Source organism: Podarcis liolepis (assembly GCF_965112155.1).
Source record: "Podarcis liolepis genome assembly, chromosome: 3".
Taxonomy (NCBI): Eukaryota; Metazoa; Chordata; class Lepidosauria; order Squamata; family Lacertidae; genus Podarcis; species Podarcis liolepis.
Window position 1 is genome coordinate 75,953,644 of NC_139557.1, and position 25,810 is coordinate 75,979,453.

General features: G+C 42.4%; 2 protein-coding genes across 5 annotated transcripts in view; one reads left to right on the plus strand and one right to left on the minus strand.

The window, feature by feature from the left end:
* CAPN9 (calpain 9) overlaps positions 1-3,718 on the minus strand; it is a 26,377-nt gene extending 22,659 nt beyond the window's left edge. Inside the window, exon 1 of one of the 3 annotated variants that reach the window (XM_083496863.1) lies at positions 3,220-3,718. In XM_083496863.1, coding sequence (XP_083352989.1) covers positions 3,220-3,432 — 213 coding nt within the window. In that variant the 5' untranslated portion in view covers positions 3,433-3,718. Of the gene's footprint in view, positions 1-1,228; positions 1,247-2,148; positions 2,227-3,219 lie in introns of those variants that run through there. The other 2 variants (XM_083496864.1, XM_083496865.1) reach the window with 2 other exon arrangements.
* Positions 3,719-12,651: 8,933 nt separating this feature from the next.
* AGT (angiotensinogen) lies at positions 12,652-24,066 on the plus strand. 2 transcript variants are annotated; one of them, XM_083496923.1, is made up of 5 exons: positions 12,652-12,800; positions 16,169-16,961; positions 18,728-18,998; positions 20,626-20,770; positions 22,688-24,066. In XM_083496923.1, exons 2-5 carry the CDS (start codon positions 16,193-16,195, stop codon positions 22,874-22,876), a joined length of 1,374 nt encoding a protein of 457 aa, XP_083353049.1. In that variant the 5' UTR covers positions 12,652-12,800; positions 16,169-16,192; the 3' UTR covers positions 22,877-24,066. The 2 variants fall into 2 exon arrangements, with proteins under 2 accessions (XP_083353049.1, XP_083353050.1); XM_083496924.1 differs by having other exon boundaries at positions 12,753-12,815.
* The last annotated feature ends 1,744 nt before the right edge of the window (positions 24,067-25,810 follow it).

Below are 25,810 nucleotides of genomic sequence, written 5' to 3' on the forward strand. Positions count from 1 at the left end.
GTAAAGGTAAAGGTAAAGGGACCCCTGACCATTAGGTCCAGTCGTGGACGACTCTGGGGTTGCGGTGCTCATCTCGCTTTATTGGCTGAAGGAGCCAGCGTACAGCTTCCGGGTCATGTGGCCAGCATGACTAAGCCACTTCTGGTGAACCAGAGCAGCACATGGAAACGCCGTTTACCTTCCCGCCAGAGCGGTACCTATTCATCTACTTGCACTTTGACGTGCTTTCAAACTGCTAGGTGGGCAGGAGCAGGGACCAAGCAACGGGAGCTCACCCCGTTGCGGGGATTAGAACCGCCATCCTTCTGATCGGCAAGTCCTAGGCTCTGTGGTTTAACCCACAGCGCCACCCGCGTCCCAACCCATGGAGTGGTCCACCTAAAATATAATGCACAACAGAGGGGGGGGGGGACTAAATTGTGCATACGAAAAATCCAGAATCTGAACCAGGAAAAGCTGAATTTTTTCAATCCAATTATGCAAAATAAACACATTTGCATTTATTTGCTTACTGAGACATAATATATCTTGCTTCCATTAATTATGAGGAGGGGCAAAGAGCTATATAGGTGTCTGAACCCCCATCCCCTGTTCACAGGCAGAAAGCATACTGTCTGAAATTTTGTTATGCATCCATTGGCAGTCTGGTTTAAAAATTAAAAACCCTAAGGCAGGCTTCCTCAAACTCAGCCCTCCAGATGTTTTTGGCCTACAACTCCCATGATCCCTAGCTAGCAGGACCAGTGGTCAGGGATGATGGGAACTGTAGTCTGAAAACATCTGGAGGGCCGAGTTTGAGGAAGCCTGGTCTAAGGAGTAAGAACAGGAGAGGCCTTGAAGGTGATCAACGTCTGTTATCACCACTAAGCAGCCACACTTGGCCACACTCTTCCCCACACTGATGATCCATAGGATTCATTTCTAAATTAGCATCTCCAAATTTTATGCTGAACTGCCTTTTTGGGGGCCTTTGCTCTGGTGAGGCGCACATGGGCCATCCTACCTAAAGGAGATCAGCTGTGGATTAGATGAGGACACAGATGGGATGGGGAAAGAGTGGTGATTGTTCCCCTGTTTAGTTTTGAGTTGTTTTGAGCCTGCTACTCACGAAGGCTCATGTGGGAATAGCAGATTTCTAAGGTAACCTGCTACTGAGGTAACTTACTGCTACAAAGGTCCCATCTCCTGTGGCAGAAATATGGGGCAATTACACTCACCAGTTTATTACCTGGAGATTTGTAGTGCACTTTTAATTTCCCTGATACAGAAAGAAATGAGGTGGGTTATGGCTTTTCCTGCTATTTTTCTCCTCAGTCCTGTGGCCTACCTTCCTCCCACTTTGGAAGACATCCTGTTTATTACCACATGATCAGATGGTGGAGGCAAAGAGAACAGGGTGGGGAAGCAAGGAGCCCGAGAAGCCACACCTGCCTTTTCTGAAGGGTTTCAACCTGACAGTCAAGCAATAGAAATGTCGTCATAAATCTTAGCCTGCAGAATGTTTACCTTTGTGCCTAATTTTCTGCACCCTTGGGGTATAATCCATTTTCCCCTTGCCGTAATACAATAAAATAAAAACAGTAATATACATTGGCCCTAAATCTTAAAGGAGAGAATTATTCCAACTGTGCGATCGAATATCTCCACAAAGTGCGTTCCTAAAAGCTTATTCTCTATTCTAAAGGAGAAAAAGAGAGTTTCTATCTGTTATACTTTCTCGAATCAAGTCATGAAATTCTACAAGGGGGACTCTGCTAAAACAGCGCCCCACATCATGCATTTGTGATGTTTGTTTATCCCTGTTAAACAGCAAATCAAAGTTTGTTGACTTTTTCTTTCTATGGGAAGGAAGAATAACAGGATGTAGGTTACAAGTTATTTATCCACTGAATGGAGCTTATGGGAGGTGTGGAATGTGAAATATATTTGTTTTGTTTTGATTCGAAATATATGTTTGCTGTCCGAAGGTACAGTATAGACGCAGGCATTTCCGTGTTATACACCACGCTGGGAATAAGTCATGCACATGTGCTATACATTCTGAGAAGGAGAAAACATAAACATGTTTCCAAATATACTCTGGCTTAACTTGCATGGTTATCTCTGTCTATTTTTATCAATTTATTATTATTATTTTATTCCACTTGCCTTCAAGGAGCCCAAGATGTGACACACCATTATCATCTCCTGTTTTATCCTCTCTACAACTCTTTGAAGTAGGTTAGGCTGAGAGGTGGTGCTTGCTTCAAGATTACCCAGTGTGAGCTCCAGGGCAGGCTGACTGGGGATTTGAACACTGCAAAGGCGGGCTAGTATGAAGGTCTGAGATTTTAGGGCTTTAAAAGGGCAAAATCAACACTTTAAAATTGGGCTGAGAAATAGTCTGGTAATTGGTTCAGTTGCCAAAGCTCAGGTCAAATCCACTAGTCTCACTTGATAGTTTTGTGGATGTTTTCCAGACCAACTGAAATTTGGGGGTCATTTTTAAAGGCAGTCCTCTGGGCTACATGATAAGTTATTTGGTAATAGCAGCCAAGATACCTCCATCCAAGTAAGGTTGCAGCTGACATGTCAGTTAAAACAGAAAAAAATATGATTTGAGATGGTGCTGGATCAATAAGCACTCCCATACTGAAAACCTGAGCTTAGGCGGAGTGTAACCTCATCTTCAATGAACTTCAACTTCATCCATCCAGATGCATGAACCATCAATCACAACAGGACCTCCATCTTTTCTGAATTGAGTCTCAATTTGACCCAGTCTATTACTGTGCCCAAACACATGTTTATTTCATTTATTTATTTCCCAAAATCTATATACCACTTGGCTGTAAAAAACCATCAGAGCATAAAACAAGAAATTATCAGTAAAAACAGAAGAGTAAAAAGCAGCTATTGAAAACATTAAAAATAATTAAAATCAACAATAAGCTGAAAACCAGATTAAAACACGTGTCAGCATGCCACATGTCTGTATAGGCTTGTCTGAATAAAAATATTTCTAGCAATTGCCCAAAAGGTTCCTGATGTCAGGGATTTTCAAGCTTAGCTGCTGCCACACTACAATATTGATTTCTTACAATGTTGGGCCGTTATATCTATATTTTGAACCTTGAGGGAGAGAAACTTGCCTTTTGTAAATAGAAGTTTAGCTGTCTCATTTTGCACAAGATTCTACACAATGGGAGAGGGACTGACAGAAAGAGAAATCGCACTCACCCCAGGCCTCTTCCACACAAAGGGGACGGGAGGCTTCTCACTGTAGAAAAGGGAAGCGTCATTGGCTGGGAAGTCACAATCCTCAAAGAGTGTCCCCCTCTGCTGGCATTCAAGCTTCAGCTCCTTGTAGGTCTGGCCAGTGGAGTGAGTGGCAGAAGCGCTTTGGGGGGCGGGGGGAGCCCGTGGACCCGAGTTCCGGAAAGTGTAAGGCATTGTTCTTAATCCACCTGTAGCAGGTATAACTGAGGTAGAGGGGCTGAAGAGTTGAGAGGACAGCTTCTGGAAAATGCCAGCCCTGCAAAACAACAACAAGGAGTGATTATAGGATCCAATTGCACCTTGTGGCACGCAAGAAGATCCAGACCTTTAGGGAAGTGGGCGAAAGAAAGAGAAAACCTTCTTCTGTGCAAGCAGCCCCTCCTTTTTTGCACCTGTTTGAATGGCAGGTTGACAGTCACATTCACCAGAAACAATAAAAGAAAGGAACACCCTGAGAGCAAACAGAAAAGGGAACTTGTTTGGCTTCTTCAGGTGTTCCGGTTTGCTGGATCCTTTCCCTCAGGTATGTTAACTCAGAAACCGCAAAGGGTGGCACAGAGATAACTCTTGTGTTTGGCCATGTATCATGAATCTGCTACACCCAGAAGGAAAAGTCAGCGCAGTTTCTCCATGTTTGAGTGATAAGGGGAGGGTGTGGAGGCACTGCCTTCGCTGACTCAGAGAAATGTTAATTGGCACGAAAATCTATCTGCCTATAATTTCACAGCTCCCTATGATAGAGTGAACCAGATAGACTATCCCTATGATAGAGTATCTCCAGATGTTATGGACTACAATTCCCATCATTCATGCTGGCAGGTGCTGATGGGAAGTGTAGTCCAAAATGCTGAATACTCCTGGGTTAAAGGCTGCCCACAATGCAGACACACAATCATTTTATTTGTATGCCAGTTTTCCAAACCATGCTCAAGGTGGCTTACAATATGTAAATATATATATACATAATTACATACGTAACAAAAGCATTCATAAACTATAAATAAAACATCAAAAAGTACACATTGAACAATTCCCACATATATCATAACATCTAAAATAAAGATACAAAAAATAATATCAATAACAGCAACAACCCCCTTATCCCAGCAAAAACTCCAAGACAATATCACAGCCTAAGACACATACAGTTAGCTACATGCACGTAGTCCAGTTCATTCGACAACAATAGAAAAATAAAAGTATGGTGTTGAGCTGATTCTTAGCTGCCACTCGAATCACATCCTCCCCTCTAGCGACAGTGAGCAGTGCAGTGTGATCCTACAGCAGGCAGGTGCACTGCAGGCAGTGGCGGAGGAAGCAGCTCAGGCGCCTGGGGCGGATCACACAGTAGGGCCTCCAAGGAGTCTGGCTGCCTCCTCTCACTCAGCAGCCCTACAGCTGGGGAGGAGGAGGCAGCGGGCGAACTGTTTGGGCAGCACGGAGCCTGTGCGTGCCCAAGCCACCGTGTCTCTCCCAGGAGAGACGTGTGGCTCAGGCACGCTGCAGGCCCCGCAGTGAGTGCCACCCGGCATTCTGTCACCCCCCTCAGTGGTGACACCCAGGGTGGCCCGCACCCACCACACACACCCTTCCTCCACCCCTGACTGCAGGCCAATGGTTGATGCTCATATGTTATGTGCACAAATAGATTGACCAAAAGCAGCAAAGGGCTTCACTGTGATTGGCTAGGTCAGGGGTTGGCAAGGTTTACCAGCCATGGGCCGGATCACTCCCACGGAGATCGTCCGTGGGCTGGACTGGCGCAGTGCGACACCAGAAATTGTGTTTGCGCATGCCCAGAGGACGAAAATTGCACCTGCACAGAAGCAATTTTTGGGATCTGGACATGCGCAGACATGATTTCTGGTATCTGCATATGCGCATACGTGATTTCCGGCACCGCTCGGCAAGTCACCACACCGCGCTGCGCCAATTTAGCACAGTGCATGGGGGACTCGCCAAGCGGGTGGCTCAGTTCAGGGGCTGCTCGGGGGCTGGTAAAATGGTCTTCATGGGCCGCATCCGGCCCATGGGCCGCATGTTGCTCACCCCTGGGCTAGGTCTTACCAATCACAGTAAAAAGGGGGTGGGGGTGGGAAGAGAGTTGGGTACCAACTCCCTACCTGAGACTATGCATAGGAAAAGCTGGAATGAAGACACTCCACACTCCTGAGTGATGGGCAGAGATGGGCAGCTTGATAATTTCATTCATTCTTGTTTTTTATAAGAGTACAAAGGGTCTTGCACCTTATATGGAAGCCCTGTATTCTTGTACATGCTTTATAATTTCCACCTGTCTGGCAATACTAGATCCCAAGCCGGAAACTTACTTGTGAGGTCAAAGTAGTGAAAGGTGTGGGGGTGGGGTGGACAGACCTTTCAGGTCACAAGAAATCTTGGCCTCCTACAAGCAGGGTCAGGTAGATTTGAAAGAGTCAACATTAGCCCTTAATACCTTCCAGGTGTATCTCTGATTCAGGTAAATGCACATTAACACCCCTTAGAGATTTTTTTTAAAAAAATATATTAGGTGCCCTACAATGCTTTTAAATAAGTAATAGACTTGTGGATGGAGGGAGGAGAAGGCAAATTCTCAATAGGCATTGTCTGCTAGCCAGGAATATAATAACCCAGCCCTAAAGACCACTTACGAAAAAGAGACATTGTTGTCTCTCGGGCAAAAGCTCAACCAGTTTATCCAGCTCTTGCAAAATTCTGTACAGGATGAAAACAAAAGAAAGCCTTTCTTACGTTTTTAAATAGACAAGACAAACCCCAAAACAAATGAATAATTGAGATCATAAGTAAAGCTACATAAATACTATTACAAAAAGATTTAGTGTCAGCTTAAAACTGGAATGGAAAAGGTGATGGTGTTAAAGTCGTGACACCCCGTGTAATGTTATTCACATAACAGTCAAATCAGCCCTGGGTATTTTTATACCTGAGGTGAAAAGTTAAAATGCCACACCCACCTCGTATATGTTTTATGACACACAGACCAAGAAGTCAGAGGCAAGAAAATGGCACTTCTTTTGATATGTGCTGCTCAAAGCTACTAAAATAGCTTGTTTCATGGTACATGGTAAGGCTCATGCAAATAGTCTTCAGAGCTTCTCCTAATACTCCTATCTATGTTTCTTTGTATGTTTGAGTAGCAACCCCTTGATGTTAGAATCAATGGTTTGTGCACCTAATTGTCTATACTGTATTAATTTCAGAATGTGTAGAGTGAGATAGATTTCTCTACATATGTGGCTTCTATGCTCATAATATGCAGTCATATAGGTCGGTTTTTATAGGGTTGATTTCAAAGGTGGAAGTGATGTCTGGGGGGAATTTCTGGAAGGTGACTGTCCTGGATTATCAGCAAGTAAACCCAAAAATTACATGGTTTTTTGTTTGTTTGCATTTTCAACAATTTCGGTGGTTTCCTAAAAAAAACCCTCAACAGCTTTCGGGGAGTTCTGGTTTTTAGTTTTTTGAAATATGGCAACCCTAGCTTTTATTATTCTATATTACAATATATTTATTTATATCCTGCCTTTCCCCCAGTGGGACTCAAGGCGGCTTACAGATAAAATCAAGAATCACTAAAAACATAGAAAAAATATTTAAAAATAATTAAACATTAATAGAATTAAAACTATATAAAACTATATAAAATCTGTTTAAAACAGACAAATAATTACAATTAAAACAGAATGGCACCATCCCATGGTCAGCTAATTATGTCCCTGTTTTCCCTTTATTATAAGTGCAATAATAAACTGTGAAGCAGAGAGTATTAACTCTGTAATCAATGACATTTCCTCAATGCAGGAATATGCAGCTGTCCCTTGTGGGGATCAAACCTGCAACCTTGGCGTTATCACCACCAACTGAACTATCGGATTGTTGATGTGCATCGAGCGTTTATACCTGCTTATTTTTTTTGTCCAGTTTCTTCCGACTCTTAGTCAGCAAGTTTCTCAAGTGTGAAGTCCCTAGTCACCAGTTCCATTTAGCAACCTACAACCTGTACCTTGAATACAATCTCAATGTATGAATCTATGTTTCAAAGTCTTAAAATAAAAATTCATATTAGTAGCAAGAGACTACATGCTGCATATCACATAGTTTCCGGAATAATATATTACATTGTGTAAATGTTCAAAGATGCTAATACAATAAGCAACATGCTCTCAAATGGCAGTGTTATCAGCCACACTTGCCAATTTCATGCAAGGAAGAATATGGAGAAAACCACCTGCAGTATTTGCAGTTCATGTTCACAAGGGGGCAGACTCGTCTAAAGAATAGCAATCTATTGTGGCTCCCAATCACAGCCTTAAGAAAACCTGTTTCATCCATGAGTATACTTGGTGTCTGGGTGTGGTTCATCTATAATTGTGTTTGTATGTGAGGGGTTGTGATTGTGTATGATGTTGTGACAGTTAACTCTTCATGGGAACTGTTATTAAGCATAACTTTACATCTGCGGAAAAATTCCATTTTATTCTTTGTGTGTGCAACATGCCACATTTATGCTGTTGTTTCTTCACTGGGTATAATGTGCAAACTGGAATTGCAGATCTGAAGTTGGAGAACACTTTTCTCTGGTCAGAGGTTATTAGACTAGGAAGGGTGATTGATCTGACCTTTCCAAGGCAAGAGATTGCCCCGGTTACAGTGTTCAAACAGGATCTTGTAGGATAAGTTTGTGCAGGTAATGAGTTGCGTATCTCACCACCTTGCAGTGCACATTCTCTAATCTGATCCTGCAGCTTGCTGTGGTATCTAGTTCTGAATCTAATCCTGTCTTCTGTCCCTGGAAGTGTCCAGCAAAAAGCATTATATCAGCTGAAAAGAAGAAAAGCCATTAAGCCTGCTAAGAGAAAGATTTTTCATCCGCTGTTAAAAGGCGCAAACTCCTGCGCCTTATCTGCAGTAAAAAAGCAAGCCACTTGAAACACCGCTATGAAACAAATCACAAAAGCTTTTCATCTGAATGGCCTCCTTGATTAGAATCAAGATTTTGTTTTAAAAAAGAAAGAAATCAACCCATACTGCTTTTGCCATTTTCTGGAGCTGAAACAGCAAATTGAACAAAGGTTGTATGTGCCTTCTGCATGGCTGTCAGATTTTAGGAACTTTGAAACTCTGGCTACTCTTGCTTTTGATCACTACATGAGCTCTGAAGATAAAATGTAAGCATTCCCTGATCTTCTCTGAATGGACTATAGAATCATAGAATTGGAAGGGACTCCAAGGGTCATCTAGTCCAACCCCCTGCAATGAAGGAATCCTGCCCTGCAGGGTAGGCTCGAACCACCAACCTTCTGGTTAACAGTCAGACGCACTGGCTCACAGTGCCACCTCTGTACACTCAAAGTTACTGTATGTGTATTTAGAACACTCAAAGAACCCTGCTGGATCTGATCAAAGGTCAGCAAACTGGTCAGCAAACTTTTTCAGCAGGGGGCCAGTCCACTGTCCCTCAGACCTTGTGGGGGGCTGGACTATTTTTTTTTTTGGGGGGGGGGGAATGAACGAATTCCTATGCCCCACAAATAACCCAGAGATGCTTTTTAAATAAAACCACACATTCTACTCATGTAAAAACACCAGGCAGGCCCCACACATAACTCAGACATTCATTTTAAATAAAAGGACACATTCTACTCATATGAAAACACGCTGATTCCCAGACCGTCTGTGGGCCGGATTTAGAAGGCGATTGGGCCAGATCCAGCCCCCGGGCCTTAGTTTGCCTACCCTTGGTCTACTTGCTCCAGCATTTCAGATACTCTGCTCTCCTTATGCTATAATAAATCTGTTAGCTTTTGAGATATCGGTAGAGATGGGGGAGAAATTCAATTCAGTTTATATTTAAAGGTGAACCAACCTAATTTGCTCTTTCCAAAACAATATACAAGCCAAAACACAGCCATGCTGTGAAGGAGCGTCTCCACCCCCTCGTTCTGCCTGGACTCTGAGGTCCAGCTCCAAGTGCCTTCTGGCAGTTCCCTTGCTGTGAGAAGTGAGGTTACAGGGAACCAGGCAGAGGGCCTTCTCGGTAGTGGCACCTGCCCTGTGGAACACCCTCCCAGCAGATGTCAAGGCAATAAGCAACTATCTTACTTTTAAAAGACATCTGAAGGCAGCCCTCTTTAGGGAAGTTTTCAATGTTTGATGCTGTATTGTGTTTTTAATATTCAGTTGGAAGCCACCCAGAGTGGCTGGGGAAACCCAGCCAGATGGGCGGGGTATAAATTATTATTATTATTATTATTATTATTATTATTATTAAAGAGTCACATTTTTCTGAATTTTGCAATGCCGTTCTCAAGCCAAGGATTGCATACAAAATGCATATATTACAATAAAGCGTGCATAAAAATGCATTTTACTAAGAAAAATTGCAATGGAAAAATCCACAAATGTGCAAGATGTGCTTAGTGGGAGAAATTTGCACTAAAGGGGTGAATAATTTTCAGGAGGATTTTTAAAAATGCAGATTGGTGTAGAAATGTGGAGAACAGTGCTGAAGACTGGAAAACGGAGAAACAGAAATTGACAGATGGGCCTTTGCATAGATACCACAAGCCTCTCTGCTATTTATTTTCTGCAACAGACTAAGTTGACTTTGATTGTTGTTACAGAATTTGGGAGGGAATTTCCTCTTCTCCACTCTGTTGACTTGTGTTCTTTAAGTCCCTTTATGCAAGCTGAAAGCAGAGCCACTCCTTTTTTTTATTTTAATCAAGTACCTTGGAGCAACAGACAAACCATTTGCAATAAAACCCAGTTGCCCTTTCTATGTATCTTTGGCAGTTTTTGTAAGTGCAACACCAGAAGAGATATTTCTTCTTTCCCACTGACAAATTGCTAGTTGTGCAAAATCCAGACGTCTTTGTCCAAGGCTGCACTTCTGATGTGAAGAAACCACATTTGTCCCAGCGCTCAGAACATCTGTGTTTTGGGAAATGCAATGTTTGTTTCTGAGTGAGGGCATGCATTGTGGTCATAAGTGCAGTGTGGATTGTGAAATGGGCTTGTCCTAGTGTCGTGTCGCCTGCCGCACAGTGCCCATGACATCATGGCTGATGAATTATAACACTCCCCAGCCCCCATGCAGGTGCCATTTAAATGATATATTTTATTTTACATTAAACACAGCAGAAAGAAGAAACATGAAACATGAATGGACAAAACTAAAAGAGCTTAAAGCCAAATATCATGAGTTAATAGAATCTGTTGTTTCACAGGTGATCATAAGAATCAGTCTCCAGGTCCTGTTGCATGCATACCAGCCGGATCTTGAAAATAATAATAGCACCATGCGGATTCCTACAGGAGAGTGTATCATTTTGTGACTGGGAAATGTTCTGTTTTGCAAATGCTATTGTGTGTGTGTGCACATGTGCATGCATGCACACACACAAACACACAGAGTGCTTTTTTCTGGGGGTACACAAGGGTACGCATACCCCTAAACACTTTGTGAATCTATGCTTGGCCTCATTCTTAACCAGTGGTGTAGCCAGTGTGGTGTAGTGGTTAAGAGCAGTAGTCTCGTAATCTGGGAAACCGGGTTCGTGTCTCCGCTCCTCCACCTGCAGCTGCTGGGTGACCTTGGGCCAGTCACACTTCTGTGAAGTCTCTCAGCCCCGCTCACCTCACAGAGTGTTTGTTGTGGGGGAGGAAGGGAAAGGAGAATGTTAGCCGCTTTGAGACTCCTGAAGGGGAGTGAAAGGCGGGATATCAAATCCAAACTCTTCTTCTTCTTCTTCTTCTTCATTGAGGGGCAGTATTTCAATATGAGTAGGAAAATGAGAGTACCCCTAAACATTTTTTTAAAGAAAAAAGCACTCTGTGTGTGTAGTGTCATGGAGTGAATTATTTTTAATAAGCTTCTATTATTATTACAGTGGCACCTTGGGTTACATACACTTCAGGTTACATACGCTTCAGGTTACAGACTCCACTAACCCAGAGATAGTACCTCAGGTTAAGTACTTTGCTTCAGGATGAGAACAGAAATTGTGCTCTGGCGGCATGGCGGCAGCAGGAGGCCCCATTAGCTAAAGTGGTGCTTCAGGTTAAGAACAGTTTCAGGTTAAGAACGGACCTCCGGAATGAATTAAGTACTTAACCCGAGGTACCACTGTATTATTATTATTATTATTATTATTAGTCACTTGTTACCTAACACAATTCATTTAAAAACATAATACTGTAGAGGGGGGAATCATATAATTTTAAACAGTTCATTTAATTTTTAGTAAATGAAGGTTTTTTTCCAACAAAAGTTTATATGCCGTATTTTTCGCCCCATAGGATGCACTGCCCTATAGGATGCACCTAGGTTTTTTTGAGGGGAAATAAAGAAAAAAAATTATTTTCCCCCCAGGCACGGGGCTGGAGCTTCCCCCGACCCCAGCCCCCAGAAGAGCCTGCTATCCGCAAGCCTAGGGAGCCGCGCCGGTCTACCCAGGCTTGCAGACAGCTGTGTGAAGCCCGGGTGCACTGAGGCTTTCTAATGCAGGCAGCTCTGCGCAACCCTCTGGAGCCCGGCGCAGCTTGGTGCCGGGCTCTGGAGGGTCACGCAGAGGTGCGTGGACCCCAGGAGGGCAGGCAGCTCTGCGCGACCATCCGGAGGCCGGCGCTAAGCCGCGCTGGTCTCCGGAGGGTTGCGCAGAGCTGCGCGGGCTCCGGAGGGTTGCGCAGAGCTTCCTGAAGCCTGGAGAGCGAGAGCCTCTCGCTCTCCAGGCTTCAGCGAAAGCCTGTATTCGCCCCATAGGACGCACCCACATTTCCCCTTCATTTTTGGAGGGGAAAAAGTGCATCCTATAGGGCGAAAAATACGGTAATTATGCTGAAGGTCCTAATTTTTAAGGGCTGGATTCAACTAAATGGTTGCACTTGCAATGAATCCTATTGCTGCAATAGGGCATTTCTCCCTCTTTTCCCTGTGCACTGAACTCCAATGAGCTCTGGGGGATTGAGAAAAACCCCAGAGTATCGTGTGGTGGGAAGAGTGGGGAAATAATTCCATATTAGAAAAATAAATGCTTGCGCCGGTAGAACGATGGCCTTAGCATGACATTGAGTTCTACTCTTAAGGCCTGAGCTTTTCCCTGAGGAGCACCGTCCCTGTTTAGAATATACAAAAGCTGTGCTAGAGACTATTTACACAACTTCCTGCTATGTCCCATTGTTTCCCCTGCAGGATGAGGTCCTCATTTGAGTTGCTTCTCTTTTAGGGGACAGAGAACAGATGAGGAAAAATACTGTGAGGAGACAGCAAACTCGGAACTGATGAAGCGGCCTCCTCAGCTAATGTTTGCTCTTCTCACGAGGAAAAGGAAAGAGCAATGATTACAAATACATGGAAAAACACATATCTCAGGACACTGTGCATTGGAGTCAGAGAGCAGAGGGGGCAGCTAATGTGTAACTTAGGTTAGGCAATCAGGGGGATAAAATAGGAGCACAAATTGTCACTTGGAGTCAGATCCTGAGCGCAGGAAACGGCAGGAGATCCACTTCACAAGACAGTGAGTGTGAGAGAGGTGTATATACTCATTTGCAGACCTTATAATTGTTGAGGGGGAAATGATGCAAAAGGGAGTATCTAAATAGCACTGTTATTCATATTATTATTTCACCCTGTTGGTAGGAAATAAGTGTCTATCCTTTTCACAAATTCATATGTGTTACAGTTTGACGTCCCCCCCCCCCCAACAGAGGTTCCTTAATAATGCATTTATACAAATGTATGTTGAGACCACACATGGAATACTGTGCACAGCTCTGGCTGCTGCACCTCAACAAGGGATGTAGCCATGGCTGCAACTTGGATAGCTTAAAAAAGAGATTTAGATAGGTTCATGGAATATAAGGCTATAAATAGTTGTGATGGCAGCCTGCCTTGGAATTTCACTTGCTGGGGATCATGAGTAGGAGATGCTGTTCTGCTCATGTCCTGACTGTGGCGCTATGGGCTTCCCAGCAGAATCTGAATGGCAGGAGTCATAAGAGAATGCTGGACCAGTGAGACCTTGGAGCTGATCCACTAGGATTCTTCTTATATGCTCTAAGATAATGTGTGAGCCTTATTTTATGTCTTAAAGCTAACAAGGTTAATTATTATTTTTCTCTAAAATGGCAAGAAACAGGTTAGCTTGGTGCAGTACATTAATTTGCAACATATACCTTTGCAGACGTAAGGTAGAATCAACATTTTGCAGAAGTCAAGGGCTAACTCCCCTAATAATAATAATAATAATAATAATAATTTATTTATACCCCACACATCTGACTGGGTTTCCTCAATGGCCCTTGAGATGTACAGATTGCAAATAAATGTAAAGAGAGGTAGTAAAAATGGAAAGGAATTAAATATTTTAACACTTATGTGAAGTTAGATGAAATAGCCAAGAAGCTGATTGAATTTTTTTTTTATTTACTGTGGATGTTCAGTACAGTCATGGGAAGAGAGAAAAGGATGGTGTCAGAAGAGGTGAAAAGGCTGTGGTCTTCAGTTAGGAAGAGTCTTGCGATGAAGTGTGGGATGTTCTGAGTGGGAAATTGTTGTGGTGCTCTTGGTCTTTATGCTATCAGTCTCAGAAAGATAACCAAACCTTACTCAAAAGCTGAGACCTGTGCAAGAAAAAGGAGGAAAACATCCTGGTTATCTGCATAACGAAAGATTCTCAGCCGACAAAAGTAACTAGGCTGCTTCATGCATTTAAAAATAAATAAATGGCATCTTGGATAGAAAAGGGCTGCAGAGTTGTAATTCTGACCTTACCTCAGAGGTCTGACAGATTCTCTACCCTGCCTTAGTGGCCACAGAAGGGGCTCTGAGGATCATCTAGTTCAAGGCAGGAATATGCAGCTGTCCCATACGGGGATCAAACCTGCAACCTTGGTGTTATCAGCACCACACTTTAACCAACTGAGCTATTAGGCATGGATGTCTGCAGGAGAAGCCCTGTGTATATGGGTCTCTGCCCACAATGATCAGTGTTCCAGAGCGTGTAGATGGAGTGGCTCCTTATACACTGCAAAAAAAAGTGTGTTGCAACAGGGGTAGGGGAATGAAGACTCAGATTTGCATAAAACATTGTACAAGCTAATGTAGAGATGCAAGTTTAGAAATAGTTCTTCTAATTAAAATAGAAATGTGGCACATCTCATCATAGGAGGAAGACTACGACCAGATGTCCTATGTACCGGCTGACCCTGCTGTGCAACTTCAGGGTCCCTCCTCTGTGCTCAGATTTGTTTATTTTTTTAATCTTTAAACCAGACTTGGCCTGGACAAGTCTTCAAACAAAGGACCGTATTCAGGTTCTAGCTGGTACTAACTGGCCCGACCATCTCTGTTGGGTGATGCAAGGGCACAGCACTAACAGAGATATTTTGGAAAGGGTCTTCTCTTTTCAAAGGTCATATTAAACTACTGCCAGATGGGACAACATAAAGCAGGATGCTTTTATATGTACTGTAAGCCTCCCAGAGGGGCTGGGAAAATAATTAATTAATTTATTATTATTATTATTATTATTATTATTATTATTATTATTATCATCATCATCATCATCATCATCAAGGATTGTGAACCAGCTGCAGCTGCCAAGTGGTTTGAGGAAATAATAGAAATAGTATTAACCAAACAGTATTACCATTGAATCTCTTGGGAAATTTCTGAGAATACTGAATTTCAGAATATCTGGATTTTTGTACATAATGTCCACATAATGTGGAATATATTTGTTCTAGGCATTTTGCATCTCCAACAACAGTCAGTAATTTCTGGTTTTTGTTGTTGTTTTTAGTCTAAGTGGTGCCACATACCAGTGAGTCATTTATAAAAATGTTCTTAAAAATTCATGCATAAATTAAAATGGGAATTTAAAAAAGCAAAGAGATGCAGCTCTTACCCATTGCGTAGGTGACCAGGTTTCACTATTGCTTTGAGTACAGAAAGTCACAAGTTCATTCTTGTACAGCCTACATAAATAAGGATAATGGAATCATAGAGTTGGAAGGAGTCCCAAGGGTCATCTAGTCCAACCCCCTGGATTTCAGGTCATAGGGTAATAATAATAATAGTATTCATCATCATCACCATCATCATCCCTATCTGAGATCTTTAGGACTTGCTGCCAAATAGCCAGTTATGAGGTAAATAGACCCATGGTGTGATTCTTTATAAGACAGCTTCATATTTTCACATGATTCCTGGTTGAGCAGGAAAAGGAAGAAAGCTTACAGCATCTAGTAGTTGTGATATAGAAAGCAGCCAGATTCCCAGGTTCTAATGCAGAGGTTCCCCTTGTTTTTCAGGCCACTATCCCCTTGGTTCCATAAACTCATCCCCAGTGCTCCCTACCCTACCCTACTCTACCCTACCATATAAAAAGCATTATTCAGAATAGCAGCCTACACTGGGGAAGTTAACAACACAATGAAAGTCAAGACAGTTAACAATTAATTGCACATTTCTTCATAATCCAATTAAAACTATTTGGTTTGATTATTTCAATAAAACTGATGAGCTTGATCCAATGATAGTCTTTTGCACCTCCAGTGCCCCCTTTGGGAACCACTGATCTAAAACGTGACTCAAATACACGATGTGATCAGTCAGTTACAGCTTTTTTGCATAGTAACCCTTAGATCTGATTGTGGTTTTGTTAACTGATACGGGTGAGCACAGGCCTTTTAATCTCAGAGTGTGGGCCAATAAGCCTAGCAAGCCACAGACTAGAAGCATTTCCACCCAGGGCAGAAGACGGGAGGTACGAAGTACCCCCCGTTAACTGGTTGTGGCTTGAGTAGCCATTTTACCTGGCAGAAATAAATGCTTGGCAAACTCACAAAACTTCCCTTTGTTGCTTTTTTCCTTCTTCAACAGACATCGCTGAAGTTGCAGTCAATCATGAACCCCGGAGTGAGTTTTTTGTGCTTCCTTCTCTGCATTACCATTGTGGGCTGTGACCGGGTCTACGTCCACCCATTCTATCTGTTCGACGTAGGAAACCTAACTGGTTGCAAGAAAGTGGAAGACAGGGAACAGCAGGTGAATAATTTTGTCCCCGTCTCAAATTTATCTCACATCAGTTCGGCCCATGAGGAGGGTGTCAGAAACAAGAGCGAGGAAAGAAGTCATTTACGGAGAGAGCTGAGAGACCCAATTTATATTATGGGTGCACGTTTCTATGAACAACTGAGGAAAATGCACAAGGAAGAAAATATTCTTCTGTCTCCCACATTCAGCTACGAGTCCTTGCTAGCCTTCTATATAGGGGCCTCTGGTGAAACAGCAAAGGAATTGCAGATTTTTTTAGGATTTGACTCCTCATCCGTTAATCCAAACTGCACCTACAGAATTGATGGGCGCAAAGTATTCTCTGTACTGAGCAGCATTGCTAAAAGTCCATTTCACTCAAAAGAAGATGATCAGCTGTTCTTCTCGAAGTTCTCCTGGCTTTTTTCTGCCCCCGAAATCCGTTTATCCGAGTCCTTTGTCAATGATTTGGTCTTTCCAAACATGAATCTCTTTGTACGAGCTGTGGACTTTACAAACCCCACAAAGGCAGCAGAAGAAATTAATGCTTTTGTCAAAGGCATCCACCATAGTAAGAGTTTGCCGGCAGACATTGATCCAGAAACTAACCTCCTGTTAGCAACTTACACTCATTTCAAAGGTAAGTGAGCAGGGAGAATTCCAACTTGTTGAAACCAGTAGCAATTCTATAGGGAATCAAATTTTCATCAGGTGAACTGAATTTATGTACCCCATAATGCCACGCTGTTCACTTTTTGAGTATTAAATCTTCTATTCTAACGTGGGAAATCCTCTAACGCGTGTCTGGAAATTTATATCTGTACTCTTACAGGTAAGTCCATGTCTTTGATGGCTTGCACATGCTTCCCTAAGACTGTGCTAATGTAAGAATTGCCCAGCAAGGTTTTACACCAGCTGTTTTCAAAGATGGACAGCTAAATGTCATAGGCAATAGCACATGCAGTAGCTACTGCCACAGTTTGTCTCTGGCACAGGAAGTCAAAGCCTTGTAGTATACTGCTCTGCAGATTGAATTTCTGTTCCCGCCTACCACAGGAAATAGATATTGAGGGAGCAAGAATTGATTTCATCTGGTTTAAAGGACAGAAGCAATTCCCATAAAAATTATTTCAGTCAACATCTTGCGGCAATGAAATCAGCCTGTCTGCTGTGTTATGTGGACATGTGTGCACGCACATTGATGTTTTCATGAGAAGCCTTCAGTGAGCCACTCTCTCTACCTTTCCCCCATCTTTCAAAGCAACGATAGCTAATCAGCAGTAGGGATGTGCAAATAGGTGAGGAATCTGTAGTGTGCTCCTATAACAATATGCCTTGGCTCACACAACAGCCACTGGAAATTCTTGGAGCATCTAATGGGGCTCCAAAGTCTACTGAAAAAGAAAAAAGCTTCTAAACAGTGCAAGTGCATGCTTAAAGTTTCTAGTAGGTTTGCAGAGTCAATGGGGTTTTTTTCTTTCTTTTTATACAGCACTAGGTGTATAGAAGGGACACGGGTGGCACTGTGGTCTAAACCACTGAGCCTCTTGGGGTTGCCGATTGGAAGATCAGCGGTTCGAATCCCTGCGACGGGGTGAGCTCCCGTTGCTTGGTCCCTGCTCCTGCCCACCTAGCAGTTCGAAAGCATGTCAAAGTGCAAGTAGATAAATTGGTACTGCTCCAGTGGGAAGATAAATGGCGTTTCCATGCACTACTCTGGTTTCGCCAGATGCGGCTTAGTCATGCTGACCACATGACCTGGAAAAACTGTCTGTGGACAAACATCAGCTCCCTCAGCCAGTAAAGCGAGATGAGCTCGCAACCCCAGAGTTGGTCGTGACTGGACTTAACTGTTAGGGGTCCTTTACCTTTTTCAGGTGTATAGAATAAGAGGGTCCTCAAGATTCCTTAACTAAAAATCATAGAATCATAGAATTGTAGAGTTGGAAGAGAACCCAAGGGTCATCTAGTCCAACCCCCTGCAATGCAGAAATCTCAACTAAAGCATTAAAAGCAATAAGCCCAATTCATTGAAGTAGCGTTAGTGTGTAACTGACTTTTGCATCAATTAATTGTTCCACCCATTAGTGATTTCTTCTAGAATAACCCCAAGGAATTATGGGTTTTCTCTTTTACCACTCTGCCAAAAAATGGGAGGAGGGTTTAATTGAATTTAACAGTCAATTTAACTGTTTTTATTTTGATGTTCTTCATTTTTAAAAAAAGTCATATTAAATTGCTGTTGTTAGTCATCTGAATTCTGTTAAAGAAACAGAGTGGGGAGTAAATGTTTTGAATAATGAATTAAAAGAAATTTCCGCCAGTGTGGCACTTTGTGAACCAACCAAATGGATTAAAAAATCAACTCCTTTCTCCCTATAACCATATTCCGATTTTTGTTTTCAGTCTCTGTAAAGGGAGCCTCCCTACTGAAAGAACCTCAGGAATTCTGGCTCAGTTCACACAAAACAATCCCTGTACCAATGATGAGAATAACCGGAACCTTTCAGCATAAATGTGATCCCAGCCAGAACATTTCTTCCATCAAAATTCCTCTCAGCCAGGATTTATTTCTGCTGCTTTTGCAGCCCACCAATAACAGTGACCTGGCCAGTGTTGAAAATCAATATTCCATGAAGGTTCTTTCCAACGAATGGCTGGTGGGACTGTCCCCAAGGTATACTTTGTTTATGCAACATTACATATTTGTGGGACCAGCAACAGTCAGGTGGGATAGCTGTCTCTTTTCACTTAGATCCAGTTGCCAGAGAACTGGTAATGACAGAGTTTCTCCAAGTTAAACTCAGCCACCTCAGTCCAAATAGTAATACCTGTCATTGACAACAACATTTAAATCTTGATCAACAGGTATTTAGAAATGCCAGCAAAGAGCATTTGCACCCTCTGCCTTTAAAAAAATAAATAACAGGGCTGTCTAATTTTCTCCTTTCTACTCCTAAATCTGTTTTATAATCTCACTTATTATCTCTGTATGCTAAGCCAAGGAGAGGTCTGGTGAAGGTAAGAGCTCCCTTTTTCCTTACTTTGTTAAAAGAAAGAGGGGAAAGGGACCGATTAAGTATCCTCACAGGGGCCCAGAACAAAATAAGATCTATTTCCCCTGATACTTAGGTGGGTGTTATGAGCATACTATGAGAGAGGGCAGACATAGGAATCATCTCTGTTTTGCCTCTTACTCAAATTTCAAAGGGTTTCCATGAGAGTGTTTTGCCCAAGAGCAGGGTGTTGCTAGAAATAGATGCATGGGCCCCAAATCATTTTCTAAAGTGCCCTGAATGGGTAGATTTTGACTTTGGAAGAAAATGGATTGGGGGTGATCTGAGTTGTTGGGTGGGATATTTATCTGGGGAAGTAAGGTGATTTTTTAAAAAATTCACCATATTTGTGTCCATCTTATACCCAAAGTTCTCAGGGTGCCTTACATAGTAAACACATATTAAAAAATATATAAGGGCAATAACCAAAACGTGATCACACCAAACTTTCCCCCAAGAAGACGTATTTTTTATTGTTTGTTATAATTCTATTACATTATTTTGTCTAAAGATGATTTGGGAGGTAATGACTAGGGTAATTAAATTGATGGAAATTAATTGGAAGTACAGTAAATGGATTGGAGAGGAGCTGATTTAGGACCCAGCTATATTAGTCAAGAAAAAGTGTTTTATGTGTTATAACACTGTGACACCAGAAGGCGCTGTGGAGTCCTGTCTTTCGCCAATGTGATTTCCCATAATGAGGTTTACAACACGTTTTCCTGAAACACTTTTTTGATGCATCTAGATCCAGCCTTGTGCTCACTTGGGTTGTGGTGCAAATTGAAGACTTGACCTGGGGGTGACTTCAGTGGGGATTTAGCTGGCTTGCCTTGTCACCTTTGACATTTCTAAATTTGCACATCCATCGGGGCAGCCTGTCCTATTTCGCCTAGGCAAAACAGGAAGTTCCTCCCCCCTCCCCGCCTCCCTGGGCAAAGTCTGGCTCACTGGGGTTGCATGGTGGTGCCAGCAGCTTCCAGTGAGATCTTGTGACATCTCACAGAACTCTCAAGACAGCTTGTGCCAGCTCTGCAAGATCTCACTGGAAGCTTCTGCGAGTCCTTCTCTGGTGTCAGAGGTGGGCAAGGCACCTACAGGGACACTGCCCTGTGAGATTCTGCCGCCTGAGGCTGGTGCCTCAGTCTGCCTCATGGGCAGGCCGGCCCTGATCTCCACATATAAATCAGCATACACAAATTTGCTAATATATTTTCCTCTCTTTCTCCCTTCTTGTATCTTCTTCAGACAAATCCAGCTGACTTTGCCAAAGGTGTGCTTGGAAAGCACATATGATATACAGGAACTCCTTGGCAAAATGCCCCTGTCTTACCTGCTTGGAAATAAAGCCAACCTCACACGACTAAGTGACAACAACATAACTGTTGGGAAGGTATGGTCTATTTTCTACGCAAAAGCGCAGGCGCTTTCCATCTTCCACACAGAGACAAAGTCCATGTAAACAACAGAATAGAGAGCAGGCTAGTTGTTGTAGAGAGCAAAATCTGTAGTGGGCGAAAGATGAACATTTGGAGCAGATGCCAGGAAGGCAGGGGACCAAAGACAACGCTATGAGAGGACAAGGGCTCGAGGAATCAGAGCACAAAGGGGGAGATAAGACGTTACATACAGATGAATGATTTTAAAAATGAAAAGAAGCCTCAAAAGACTGCAGTGCTGAGTGAAAGGGAGGACGAAGAGAGGAGAAAAAAGGGTTCTTAGCCTTTTTCCAGCAAGAAATTGTGTTTACTGTTTGGCAATTTTAGACTCTGGACTCACTGAGCAGTTGACATTTTAGATAGTAATGTGTTATTACTGCTCTTAAAAATATGTTAAACCAGTACAGCTGCATTTTGGGCCATCCAGATAATACTGCTGAATGGAGCCCTCTGTGTTGTCTCAAACTGTAGCCTAACAGCACTACTGCCCACCAGACATTTTGGAGAAGGATGATGATGATTTATACCCCACCCATCTGGTTGGGTCTTCCCAGCCACTCTGGGCATCTTAAAACATATCTAAAACATAATAAATACATCAGTCTTAAAACTTCGCTAAACACTGTTGCCTTCAGGTGTCTTCTAAAAGTCAGATAGTTTATTTCCTTGACATCTGAAGGGAGGGCGTTCCACAGGGAGGGTGCCACCACCAAGAAGGCCCAGAACCAGCCCCTTCCCATTTGCTTTTTCCCTTTAGGTTTCCAAATATGTATTTACATGTAGAAGCAGACATTTTAGTCTCTGCTGGGGAAAGCACTACTAGACCAAGGAACACTTTTAATGGGAAATTGGTTGCAGGGAACATATTGAGCATGCCTGCAACTCCATTCAAAATGTCAGCCTGCCAAGCATGCTTTTCGCCTTCAAAAACTGTCATGTCATCGCCACATATATTTATCCCCGTGTTCAGCCTGTTCCACTTATAACACTCTCGCCAAATAAGTTGCTAAGGAGGCTTATAATCAGTCATTTACCCCTCAAAGCAACACTTTAAGATACTTTAAGTTGTCAAATATGGCAGAGTGTTGTTTATCTACATATTTTGAAATGGAAGGAAAGGAAAAGGCACGTCTGAAATTCCTTTTCAGGTCCTTCAGCAGAATGACACCTGCCTTGTAGAGCACAAAGGCCACTGAAGTTGGACACCCTCCAATATTATGCCCGTTTTGTCAGATGCTACAAACACTATTTTAATAGGCTTCTCCAGAAGATTGTGTTGACTCCCAGGCAGTATCTGATCCAATTGAAAACTGCTTCAATTAGTTGCATGTAGCCATACCACACCACGGTGATATTTGGCCATGTTTAGTGGTCTGTAAATACTTGAAGGAAATAATATCAGGAAGAACAGTTGTGGATTCTATGTTAGCTATGTGAATATGAAGCAATGACCTAGTCTGGCATTCTACTGCCTCTTAATATAAACCAGGGATGGGGAACTTATGACTCTCCAGATGTCGTTGGAATCCAGCGCCCATCAGAATCAGCCAGCCTGGCCAATGGTCAGGGATTATTATCTAAATGTATGGAGTGATCACTGATCAGTATGGAAATTTCAGCCAAGATGGATTGCTAATGTGAAGCATATTTCTAATACAAGACCATACTGTACTGCCCTAGTAAGTCTTTGGGCAAAGCTGATTCAACAAGTCTTCTGTAAACATTATGGGTTGCTTCTTGCTGCATCCCATGTCCTTTTGTTTAGCACTTTTCATACCTTTTTATTTATGGGGATTGCCATTTGTCATCTCTTTCTGTCATACTCCGCTGAGCCAGACTCTCAAATTCACTGGGCTCCTTTCTGCTTCCAGATCATAAACCAGCAGCTTTTGGAGCTCACTCCCAGGACAGCAGAGGAAGCAACAGACCCCACAGCAGGAGGTCAAGACACCGAGGCGCTCAAAATAACACTGGACAAGCCATTTTTGCTAGCAGTGTATGAAATGTCAGGCGCACAGCTTTATTTTGGCAGAATAACAAATCCCCTGAAAGGAACATAAACTTCCACAAGGGGGGGGGGGGAGGGAATGGCTTCCCAGACTTCATTTGATCTTTTCCTTGCTTAGCAACTCTTTCTATAATCCCACTGAGTCCTAATTAGAGATTTTGAAATGGCAAAACTGATGTACCTTTCGATTATAATATTGATAAAATTATCAATAGTGTTTAGCAACATCTTTATTCCGTTAAGGGGATAGCGTGAGGGTAGATCTGTTTACACCAACATCTAGGGTGCCACACAAATGCCATAATATTGTACTTTGCCTGTTGCATGTAACTGCTCAGTAAGCCAGTCATCTGTACAGTTCTGCCAAGAAAAGTTCAACATACTTTTGTACCTGATTATCACTTGGTCAGTGGTTGGATATTCATTAACTGGATTATCCCAATGCCTTAGTTACTTGAATTAATAATGCTATTCTAATAGATGTGCCGTTTAAGCAACCCCAGTGAAAATATAGTCTTAGGTCAGTTTCTATTAAATAAGAATTGTTGTTTGGATTTTTTTTTAAGGGAGCATAAAGAACAGTTTTCTATCCTTTGCAGCACTTTTCTTTTTCATAATTTCCTGTTCACTTATCAAGATTCATCCCCTATTGTAGATGCTATTTAATCTCAACATTTAGTAAGCCAGGTTTTCCTTTTTTATTAGATTCACCCCCCTCCCTAAATCCTCTAGGTTCTCACCATAATTATATTAGGTGTGTATCATATTGCAGGTTTAATTTGCATGCTGGCTTCTCACCTGAGACACCAAAGCAGCTCCAGAGCAAAAATAAATAAATATTCTGATTATCAAGCAATATTGAATAAAAAGGTTGGAAAAGAAGATATTGCTAGAAGGTAACACAGATAAGGAATAAAAATAAAAGTACTGGTTGATATCAGTATATTTTGCCAGTGCTTCATCACCTGTACCATTTTGGAGCTGAATTGGTTGTGACCTATAAAGCCTTAAATATATTGAGGATAGCAAACATGAAGAATTATTTCTTCCCCTATAACCTGCCCACATCTTCACCAGAGACCCTTTTTAGTTTTCCCATTTTGTGAGGTAAGAGAGATGGGCAATGCCCCTCTTTACCCTGGCCTTTGATAACTGTCATGACCCACTCTGTTTCTGTGTCTAATTTGCTTTAAACTGTTTTTAATATTGAAAGGGTGGGGAATAAATTGAATACATAATACAAATGGCCACAAGAGTCTTTTTGGGGGGGGATTAATTCTCTTCAACCTTTCAGTTGCTTTCGATACGATCACCCCTGCTATCCTTTTGAAGTGACTTATGAAGTAAGGGGTAGGTGGCGCTGCTTTGTGGTGGTCCTGGTCATATTTGGATGTTAGTTTCCCAAAGGTGATGCCTGGGGAGTGTTTTTCGGTCTCGTGGAGCATTCAATGGGGAGTTCCTCAGAGTTCCTCAATTTTATCCCCTGTGCTATTTAACATCTACATGAAACATCTGAGGGGGGTCATCCGGGGTTCAGGTGTACGTCGTCAGCAATATGCTGCTGACACACAGCTCTACTTCTCCTTTACAGCTGCAGGTGTGGCAGTGGATGTGTTGAAACATTGTCTTGCCTCAGTAAAGGGCGGATGAGAGCCAACAAATGGAAGCTCAATCCAGAAAAAGCTGAGGCACTGCTAGTGGGCAGTTCCTGAGGCCCTTCTTTGTGTGCCCCCTCCAAGGAGAGGTCTGGAGAATGGCAACACGGGAACAAGCATTTTCTGTGGTGGCTCCCCACATGTGGAACGCTCTCCCCAGGGAGGCTCACCTGGCGCCCTCATTATATAGCTTTAGGCCTGTTTCTCTTCAACCAAGTGTTCAGCTAGTTAGCATTCTAAGGTTTTAAAAATATGTTGGGGGGGCGGTTATTGGTTTGTTTGTTTTACTATGTATTTTGTATTCTCATTTTTTATTTTTCTGTTGTAAACTGCCCTGGGATCTTTGGATGAAGGACGCTATACTACTACTACTACTAATTTTTGCACCTGACATCATCCATCCCTCAGAAGCACCTCCAACCTCAGCTCTTACTATCTACAACAGTTATTATTATCCTTCTCTTTGGGTGAAATAGGGCAAGAGACAGACCGAATCATTTTATTTCTGTTGATATATTTATAGCCCCATTTTTACTATAAAATACTCAAAGCAGCAGCAATCTCATTTAAATATCAAAGAATTTAAAATCATTAAACCTCAAAACATCAATGTGATAATCAGTTTAAATGAAGCAATGAGAAGCCTGTTGAAATAAACAGACCAATTGAAAAGAAATTAAATATGTAGCCTAGCCCCTTGGGAGAATGTCCCACAAGTGGCTCTGCTTCTTGTGGCTGTTTATCAAACCTCAAACGGCAATACGAATAGCCCCCCCCCAAACACCAATCTTAATAGGTTTGGGACAAGGTGTTTCTTAAGGTACTGTGGTCTGGGGTCATTTAAGATATTAAAGGTTACAACTTGCACTATGAATAGAGCACTCCAGAAGATAACTAATGGAGGTGCCGTATCATCAGTGTTTGGATTACGGGGGGAAAAAACCCTATGTTATATATATATATATATAACTTGGCAATTATCTGTCCTTTAATGATACTTCCAAATTAGACTCTTTCCTTTGGGTAATTGTAGGACCTGCCTTGAATGGGGCTCCCAGTGTGTTCTCATCCAAGCATTGAGCCACATCCTGTCACCAATTAGGTTTTTCAGATTAACGGCTAGAGCTATATAAAGGGGATACCCAAAATTATGGAAATGTCTAATATTATATTATCCTACCTTTAAGGTGCTGTTGTACAGGTTACTGAGATAATAATCTCACTGAATACTCAGAAAGGACTTCATAAATGCTAAAAGGTTAAACGTAAAGGACCCCTGGAGGTTAAGCCCACTCAAAGGCAACATTGGGGTTGTGGCGCTCATCTTGCTT